Raw genomic sequence first — 9,701 nt, 5'->3', positions numbered from 1 at the left:
GCCGCCCCGGGGACCGAGCCCCGAGGGTCGGGAGAGCCCGGGGGTGCGGGCGGGATGTGGGGTGATGGCTATGCTCTACGGTTTGACTTTATTAGCCCGAGCCGGGAGCGGGGCCCCGGGTGGGAGCGCACCGATGGCCCCGGTGGCAGCGGAGACCTTCCCCGACGAGGAGCGGGGAGCCTCAGCCCGGACGGGGGAGAGAGAGAAGTGTCTGGGGGTGCCCCGGGCCTGGCTCCCTATCCGAGGGCGGGCGCCGGCTGCGACAGAGCCAGGGGAAACCGGGGAGCACCGACGGGTAGCGTGCCTGCCTCCCCGCCCTCCATCCCTCCCTCTGCCTCTCCATCCCTCCCTCGCTTTTGGGCCCTCCCTCCGGGGCAGGGCGAGGCGGGCCCGCAGCATCGGCACTGGGAACCGAGCACCGGCGGGGCGAACCGGGGGGACGAGGAGGCCCCGGTCAGCGGCACAGAGTGACCCCAACGACATCCTACCCCCCCAAGCCCCGATATTGCGCCCACGCAGGCGTGTCCCCACGCTCCCACGGCCTGGCGGTGATACCCTGCTCTGCGCTGCGTGGGGATGCCCACCCGCACGGGCACACTCGCCCACTCTCGCCCACAGCCCGACACACACTCGGGGCACTCGGGCACCCACGGTCACAGCTCCCCGCAGCCCACGGGAGCCGTGGCCGGGCTGTGGGGTGGAGGGTCCCCGCAGTCTCACCGTGCCACCCGCGGGGCGCCCGTGGCTGGGCAGGAGGTTCCACTGGCAGCGGGTTTTGGGTGAAGCAGAGCACAAACTCTTCACCCGCAGCTGTAACAAGCTGTGCCGTGTGATCGACATCAACAAACACAACCCCACACTGCAGTTAATTTAATTCCACTCTTCCCGCCCCGAGCTACAGCTCCCTTCATTTTCATTTTTCCTCTGAATTCCCACAACTCAGACCTCTTTGATTTCCAGGTTTAATTAACAATGCTCATTAAATGAATTTTTATTCATTTCTTTTAATATTACCCTGCCACCTGTCTTTAGGAGGCAAGAGCTGATCATTTATTCTAATTTATTTCTGTTAAAGATGGCATTTAAGGGAGGGAGGAGGGGAGTGCAGAGGTGTAGAGGGTTGATCCATTCAAATCTCTTCTTCCCCCTCAAATGCTCTTCAAGGACGCTGCTCCTGGAAGTTCTGTATTTATTTTCCACCAGATCCGTTTCATTTGCTAGGAAAAATTGGATTGGATATGCTGTATTTCGCAGTTATGTTCCAGTTCATTCTTAACATCCCTCGCCCGTCTAGTCCGTATAATGTCGAGTCTTTATTCATCTGAAAGAGGTGAAACTGTGCGAAATCCAGGCGGGAAGGGCTGTGAGCTGACCTTTGTGGGACCGTGGGTGAGCAGGAGAATGGTGCCTGGCAGCAGCTCAGAGGGAAATCGTGTTTTCACCCAAGAATGAGACAGAGCAGAGGAAACCTGCAACACTCACAGACAAAGGGGAGGAAAAACAAAAGGCAAAGCTGCCCCACTGCCACCCACAGAACACTCCAGGCAAACCGGGTGGGCTGGGCTGGGGAGCCGGGAGCTGTGGGGCTGCCAGGGGGTCTCACCCTCCCCAGCCCAGGGCAGGTCTCCACCCAGGGACCACTCATGGCATTTGCACCCAAGCCAGAAATCTCTGAAAAACTGGTTTTGTAACAAAGGTCCCAGAGCTGCTTCCCAGGGGATCAACATGTGTGTTGACACTTCCAGGAGCGTGTGAGGGGCTTGAGGCAGCAACCTCTGCTCCCGGGGGACAGCAATGAAAATACCAACCGAGCAGGGCAATGGGAGCACAGACAGGAGAATGTGAGCAGAGCTCTTCCCCTGCCAAAGATGGACCAGTTCTTCTCCAGAAGCCCAGCTCCCACCAGCACCTCAGGGAAATGCAGGCTGTCCCCTTCCTGGGAATCTAAGTGGGAAAGGAATCTCCTTGCTATGGGTCTGAAGAGCCAGGCAGTGACCTGGGGAGGACAGGGACCCCACCGAGGGGTGGGCAGGGAACAGGGCAGCCCCCTCTCTGCTCAGGCCTCCACCCTCACCATCCTGCTACAGCTTGCAGCAAGAGGGAGGGGGCTGTGCTGGGTTCCTACAGTGTAGCAGCCAAATAACAACCTTATGACATATTTAATTTTATTGCCGGTGCTTTTGGGGTGGGGTTAATGAACCCTGTAAGTTAACATATGCCATGGTTGGGTTTGCAGTGGTGTTATGACATTTAAGCTGTCAAAGCAAAGCAGAATGTGAACCTGCTCCTCTGGGGCCTTGTCCGTCTTGCCAAAGCACAGTGAAGAATCAGCTTGTTCCTGGAGAGCTTGTCCTGGTGTTGGGAGACGAAGCACAACTTGCTCTGGGTGTACTGGCTGCAGTCCCACTCTGTGCTGGGATCTCTGGCAGAGAGGGGGCATTAGGTGATGCCACATCCACGCCTCTGGCACCGGAGGATGGGTGCCCGTGGGTGCCAGTGGCAGAACCTGCGGCTGGGGTTGCAGGGCTGGGGGTTGCTGAGGACACCCCGCAGCCTTTGAAGCCTCGGCCAGGTTGCTGGGGCACCGTGTGCCTCGCGTGGGCTGAGCCGCCCGGGCGTGCCGGGGCCTGCAGAGCGGCACACGCGGAGCCAAAGGAGGTGCCCACGTGGCAAGAGGCCTCCAGCAGCTCAGTGCCCTCCCCTCCTGAACAGGCTGCACTCACTGTTGTCAGAGCCCAGTCTCGGGGAAGAGAAAACAGCCCCTTAGGGGTGCTCTGTCTGAGGATGTGTTGGAAAGTGTTGTCCTGGGACAAGCGAGCAGTGCTGTTGCTCAAGGAGCAACTCTGGCATCAGCCCAGTAACATCCCAGAGCAAGGAGGGTGTCTCAGCCCTTCCTCTGTCACCTGGGAGGAGCTTGCAAGGAGTGTATTTTGTGTCATGCAAAGAAAGAAGTACATGATGAGCCATCAGGGTCTCTGGGAGGCTCCAACTCTGGCAGGGCATGGATGGTCCTGCTCACACCTGATGGCACTTTCCATTGAAGAGTGTGAGAATGAGGGGCAGGGGCTCCTGTTCAGGCACCTGCTGGTGGCCAAACCACCCCTCCCTAGGATGTGGGGAGGGATAAAACTGGAGAACTTCCTGGGCTTTTGATTTGCTGCCAGGTTGCCTCTCTGGGTAGTAAATCCAGTAGCCAAAGGCCTCCAGGTTAGGACCTTGCTGGTGTTGGATTGGGTCCTGTGGGCTAGGCTGGATTTCTGCTCAGGTGTTGTGGGAGCTCCAACCTCTGCCTGTGGGGATGAACCAGGGCCAAGCCAGATCAGCTGCCCACAGCGAGCCCAGCACGGCACTGGGGAGAGCAGAGCACCCTCCTGCTGCCATGGACTGTATCTCTCATTAGCAGTAATGAGTGCTGTCATTAATGGGAAGTCCACACCCCCTGACCAGAGGCAGGAGAGCTACAGGACCGGGAACACTCGAAGGTAAAGGATTTGAGGGTTTGGGTGCTTTTTTTTTTTCCTGGCTCTGCAAAGTGTTCCTGACCATTCTTACATGCTGATGTTTCCCTGCGGTGCAGGGACGTGTTCCTGGCAGGATGGGGAGCCTCTCCCAGCCCACGCTCTGCAGAGTTCTGCTCTTCTCCAAGGCCAGGAGGCTCATCTGCCTGTTTGGCTCACACTGCTCTGCTGGGAGCACCTGCCTTTGTCCCAGCTTGTGCTGACTGGTCAGGGCTGAGCTGGAAAGGTGAGGAAGATACTTTCCCTGAGCAACAGCTTCCTCTCTAGTTGTGTGAGGCACTTGCTCTCATAAAGCAACGACACAGAACCATAGTGTAAAGCAGGAACAGAGCCAGAGCCAGCCCTCCGTTTGAGGCGGCTCCTCGCCTGATTTTCCCTTGATCAGACGATTCCACAGCCCCCCGGGAGGAGTTTGGATCAACGCCTTGGGCTGGCAGCAGAGCCGTTCCCAGCGAGGCTGCAGCTCCCAGAGAACTCCTCGGCTGACACCTGGTGGAAAAGTGGGAGCAGGGAGCTCCACTCGGATGGATTCAGCCGTATCAGCCACCCAGCCTGGCTGCTCCTTCTGGGATTATCCTCGGGATTAAAGAGTACCCAGGAGCTGGCAGCCCAGGATGCAAAGTGATTTACTCCATGGTACACGTGGCCTTTCTCTTCAGTAATACAAAGTCTTCCTTGGTCTGGGGGGAGTGAGGGGGAATTCAATCATTTCTACTTTCACACCCCAAAAAGAGCCAAGGTGGGTGGAACCCCCTTTACAGGTTGAACCCCTGGCCTTGCAAGAGTGGAAACTCCCCCTGTACATCCTGTCCTGGCAGTGAGAGTGAGCAAATACAAATCCCCATGGATGTGCTTTGTGCAGGTGTTTTATGGGGCAAAAGAGGCAAAGCAAGTGGTGCTGGGAAGGTTTTCTAGGTGTGAATTTGGGATGATGGTATCAGTGGTGAACATGAATGGTGGGGGTCATCCTGCAGCATGACATCTTCAAGTTACAGGGAGTTATTCTCACTGCTATCAGCAAATATTGAAGCCTTTCCCATTTCTGGCTTTTGTAAGGCTCTGTGTGTAGTGCCAAGTTACTAACACGTGCAGGACCAACAGAAAATAAGGTGACAACCTGCAGGGCTTACTGTGACAAAATTGTGACAATGTTAATGGGAGCAGCAACCTGTCAGGGCCTTGGGCAGAAAGAAATCCCAGCACTGAGGAGTTTGAAAAACAAAGCGATAGAAAATATCTTTAATAACAAAACAGGTTGTTTTTACAGAGAAATCCTGACAGCAGGTCAAGCACGGGTGAAATGTTTTGAGGCAGCAGCAGTTCTGCACACCAGGGTGTGGACAGGGCCCATCCTGCCAGGCTCTGCTGCATGACTCCAGTTTTTGGTCAGTGAAATGGTTCTCTTTGTGCCCACCTGGCACAGAAGTGGTGAACAGACGTGGTGCAGGTGTCTGGCTTTGTTTCCCACCCAGGGTGCTGGTGTCTCCTCACTGCTCGGCCAGACACTGTTCCAGAGCTGCCATTCCGTACAGGTTGGCCCACTCCGTGCCGTGGTGGGCCAGGATCACATCCCTGCAGGGCTCACTGGCTCTGGCCAGCGCCACCAGCACGCCCTGGAATGCGGAGATGAGCTCAAAGTCCAGGGAGGCTGGAGAGACACGGGACAGCAGCTCCGAGAGCCCTTCCAGCCAGCGCGCCCGCAGCACGGCCGGAGCCAGCCAGGGGAACAGCGGGATGCAGCCGGCCAGGGCCTGCATTCCCAGGAACCACAGCTCCTGGATGTCATCCCAGGCACTCGTGTAGGCAGGAGACACGGCCAGGGCCAAGCTGTCACTGCTGGGATCTGCCTGGGCCGTGTGGGCCTGCGAGAGGAACCGAAGGGTGGCTCCGAAAAACTCCTTGGCAGACTGTGTTCCCTGAAGGGCTGGGAGAGAAAAGGGAATTAGTGACTCAACACAGAACTTGCTCAGTCAAAGGGGGGCCCTGTGGTGGGTCTGTGTGCAGCAGGGCTTCCAGGGAGAACAGGACAACATCCTCCTGCCCTAGAAATCTCTTAATCCCAGCACATCAGCCTGCTGAATGTTCTGCATGTTCCTTGCTCCCCCAGATTTTTGGTTTGTCACTTTTTCAATGATAAACTGGACCAGTTTCCCTTCTGTTCTTTCTCCAGGCCACCCACCTGTGCAGAGCAATGTGGGCTTTGCCAGTGGGAGCTCTTCTTACCTGCTGAGTCTGAGAGGATCCTGGCCAGCATCAGCCCCAGAGTGGCAACGTTCGCTGCCAGAACCAGGTGATGCTCCTGGGGCAGCAGAAGTGGGAGAGACTTCAGCAACACATCCAGCAAGGAGGAAAAGGTTTTGTCTCGCCTAGAGAGAACACAAACCCCGAGACATTTCCTGAGCAGAGACAGAAGCACCTGAAAATGTCAAGGTTACACGCAGCACCAAAAACGTAATGAAACTGTGGTTGAGAAAGGAACATCCCTTTCCAGCATGGTGTGTTAACAGATCCTCGAGCACACTGCACAAGGCACCTTCCTTTTTCTTCCCACTGCCAACCTCAGAGCTCAGTTCGTGCCCACAGCTCTGTTACCTGACCAGGTCTGGAGCAGTCACCACCAGGTTGAGGAAAATCCCACACAGGGTCTGTAGGCTCATTTCAGTGCTCGTCAGGGGTGCTGGGGCTGCGGGCTCGGAGCTCAGAACCTCCCACTGATGGAGGAAGTACTCACACAGCAGTGCTGGTGCCCCTTGGGAGACCAGGATGGCCCGGGGCCTGTCCTCTGCTGTCAAATGGCAAAAACCAGGTAGCAGAAATCTGGAAGGGGGAAGAAATTGGAAGCATGAGGTAGAATGGGTCTAAGCCCTGCATTTATATCCATCCAGGGAGGAAAAACCCCATGGAATCAGCACTGAGGGGAGAATGGAAAAGAGCAAAATATTTGACAGGGCTGTGCTGAAATGCAGCAGCTGTGTGCTTAAAATACTCACCTCAGAGCATCCTGGGGTAAGGCAGGGCCCTCGGTGCTGCCCAGCTCTGCCTGGGGAAGGCTCACAGCTGGGCTGCCCTCCTTGAAAAGCTTCCTGGCGTAATGAACAAGGAAGGGCAAGAGCTCACAGATTTCCTGCTTGAGGGATGATGTTTCTTCTGCCATCCAGGCTCCAAGGACTCGGACAGAGGCAAATATGAAAGGATCTTGTAGATCCTCCTGTTTAACCTGCATGAAGAAAGCAAAGTGACACTTGAGGGTCACTGTGCATCGAACCACCACAGGTCTGGAAGCCACAGCGGGCCAAGAGGCACATTGGGCTCTGTGCAGAGACACCCCAAAACATGATTTTCATTCGAAGTCCTGCATTACCTGTCTCAGGTAGAATATTACAGCTCCAAATGCCTCCTCCATAATCCTCATGAGCTGCATTTTTTGCACCTCGTCCAGCAGCGGGTTCTCTTCCCTCAGGCACTCCTGGATCCCCATCTCCATAAGGACATAGCAGGCTGTCACCACTTCTTTCTTGCCCTCCAGCTCCACGGGATCTGGCTCCTCCAGGGTCAGGCGGACCTCCACACAGGCCAGGTTCACCAGCAAGGCCAGGAACTTGCTGCCAGCACTCCCTGCTGGGATCCACTCCACCCCACAGGCCTGCACGAGGCTGGCCGTGAGCTTCAGCGCGGGGTCCCGCTGCGACTGGCTGAGTTTGCTGCCCAAGATGTCAGCCAGCCCTTTGTACACCCTGTGGAGGCACTCGGAGCCCTGCGAGTCCCGCGTGAGTGGAGCCGACAGGGGGATGAAGTGAGGCAGAACCTCGCACAGCTCAAACTTGGTCATGTCCTCAGCCTTGAGGAAGTCACCGGAGAGCTTGCTGAGCACGGCCAGGAGCTGCGGAGCGTCCCTCTGCCAGCACCTGGCCTCTGCTACGGCCAACAGCCCCAGGAGCAGCGTCAGGGCACGGTCAGAGCTGTGGTCGCCGCTCAGGTAGGCCTGGCACAGGGCAGACACCGTCCCTTTGGCCACCAGCTCCCTGGGACCCCTGGCCGTGGCCAGGACAGCGCTCAGGCACTGGTACACATCGTCCACCATGGACGTGCAGTCAGGGGGGCAGGGGGAAAGCAGGACCTCGTTGAAGGTGGGGATTTTGTTGAGGACCTGGGAGTGCCCGGCCAGCTCCGGGTCGGTGCAGAAGCAGGCGAGCAGCGTGAGGCCGAGGGCGCGGAAGGTGTGCGGGGGGCAGCCGGGCGGGGGCTGCCCCGAGATCAGCAGCCGGGTCGGGAACGTGAATCCGATGGCATCGAAGATCTGCCGGCGGGTCTTGGCATCCACCTCCCCGGCCCTGACCGCTTTGGTCACCTGCGAGGCAAAACAGGGGTGAGAGTGAGAACAGCAGGAGGGTTTGCTACATTTACAGGACTGGACGGGCAAATCAGAAGCCTGAACAGCTTTAATTAGAACAGGGAAGCACCCACTGAGTGGGCACTTGGTCCAGGCGCTGATCCAGAGGTTTGCCAGGGGGTTCCCATGTGGCAGCACTGACCCACCCTCCGCACACCCAGGCCAAGGGGAACCCCAAGGCACTGATGCAGCTTGCTCAGATCTCCCGATCCCCCTGCCCGCGTCTCCCGGGCAGTCCCGTGTCCAGCGGGGGATCCGGCCTCCCCTCTGCCCGCCCCCGAGGCCACGCCGCGGTTCCTCACCAGGAGCAGCGCCGCGAACTGCTCGCTGTCGTTCCTCGCGTCCCTGAGCACACCGAGGCACCGCTTCAGCGTGGCGTGCCCGTCCCCGGAGTCCGAGGCCATGGCGGGGAAGCAGCGGCTGAAGGACGGGAACGGAGGAAACCCCGGCAGCCTCCCCTCAGTCCCTGCCCTCAGCCCCTCCCCTCAGCCCTTCCCCTCCCGGCGCCCCTCCCGCGGCCCCGCGCGGCCCCTCCAGCCAATCCGCGCGCCGCCCCCGCGCCGCGGGCCAACCGCCGGCCGCCTTGTTGGGCGGTGCCCGAAGCCGCCGCCTCCGCGGCCCAACTGCGGGCAAATCACCTGTGGCTGCGCGGCCGCCGCGCCCGCCCCGCCCAGTGTCACCGGGGCCGGCGGGCAGGGCGGCGGGGGAGCGAGCGGCGGCCCCGGCGGCTGCACGGCCCCGGCACTGCCCCCCGCGCTGCTCCCGCACGGCCGGGCCCGGCCGCGCTGGTTCAGCTTCCGGGTGAGGGTGCGCGGGCGCTGCCATGGCCGCGGGGCGGGAGGCCGCGCTGCCCCCGGGCCCGCCGCGCTGGAGCCGCGCCCGGGGCCCGGCGCCCGCCTGAGGAGCCGCCGAGGAGCCGCCGAGCCTCGCCATGAGCCCCTGGTACGTACCAGCCTCCCGCTGCCGCCTCCCGCGGCGACCGGGCCTGGCCAGGGGGGCTGCGGGGCGGGTGTGGGACCGGGGACCCAGGGGGGCGCGGGAAGTTTCCTCAGGGACCTGTTGGCCGAGCGGCCGCGGGTTCGCGTCTCCCCCCGTGCAGTTTTCCTCCCGTGCCCGTCCCTGCCCTGCTGAGGACGGTTTGAGTGAGATTCCTCGCCGTGTAGCAGGCGCTGAGTGTTTGAGCAGTACTGGTGGGTCTGGTTCCCCCTTAGAGCATTCCCTGTCACAGCATTCCCTGTCACAGCATTCCCTCTGGATTCTTCAGAGCTGGCAGGTTCAATGCCCGCCTAGTGCCTGATGGTGCTCCGTTACTCTTTAAAAACAGGCGATATTTAATACCCGTGATATAATCAATGTTTTCGTACCTCAGAGCGGTGATATCCATTTAATCAGCATCCGAGGCTGTGAAAGAGCCTTTGGCGTGGGAAAGGCCGAGGTGTTTGGTGATCCCTGCAGGCAGCACCACACACGGTGGCATCGCTGGGCAGATGTGCTGGGTTTGTCTGTGTTACCCTCGTTGCTGCTGCTGCTGCTGCTCTGCCCATTCCTGGGGCGTGTTTGAGACTGAAACTGCCCCGATGCCTGTCTGGAATCCAGGGCACTGTGGTATTAGATGGAAAAGTGGGGTCTGGGGCAGGAAGTCACAAGGGGCAGGCCCTCTGCACTCAGCCCTGGGAGCTGTGCCAGCCCAGATTTCGTTTTGGTATCAGACACTGATAGTTCCTTAGCAGCAGCTGGACTAATCACAGCAGATTAGACGTTCCTTTTCCACCACAGACGCCCTGTGCCCTTCA

At 59.1% G+C, this 9,701-nt stretch overlaps 1 protein-coding gene across 1 annotated transcript; it reads right to left on the bottom strand.

Moving 5' to 3' along the window:
• Nucleotides 1-4,728: 4,728 nt before the first annotated feature.
• On the bottom strand, nucleotides 4,729-9,696 carry NCDN (neurochondrin). Its single transcript, XM_050326305.1, has 8 exons — nucleotides 9,273-9,696; nucleotides 8,859-9,032; nucleotides 8,211-8,328; nucleotides 6,880-7,866; nucleotides 6,509-6,735; nucleotides 6,111-6,335; nucleotides 5,742-5,884; nucleotides 4,729-5,442 (listed from the first exon to the last, which is right to left on the bottom strand). Exons 3-8 carry the CDS (start codon nucleotides 8,310-8,312, stop codon nucleotides 5,006-5,008), a joined length of 2,121 nt encoding a protein of 706 aa, XP_050182262.1. The 5' UTR covers nucleotides 8,313-8,328; nucleotides 8,859-9,032; nucleotides 9,273-9,696; the 3' UTR covers nucleotides 4,729-5,005.
• Nucleotides 9,697-9,701: the final 5 nt, after the last annotated feature.

This window comes from Myiozetetes cayanensis, unplaced genomic scaffold (assembly GCF_022539395.1).
Source record: "Myiozetetes cayanensis isolate MyiCay16 unplaced genomic scaffold, myiCay2020 scf31, whole genome shotgun sequence".
NCBI lineage: Eukaryota > Metazoa > Chordata > Aves > Passeriformes > Tyrannidae > Myiozetetes > Myiozetetes cayanensis.
Note: the sequence above shows the minus strand (reverse complement) of the source record. Positions and strands in the feature narration are given on the sequence as shown.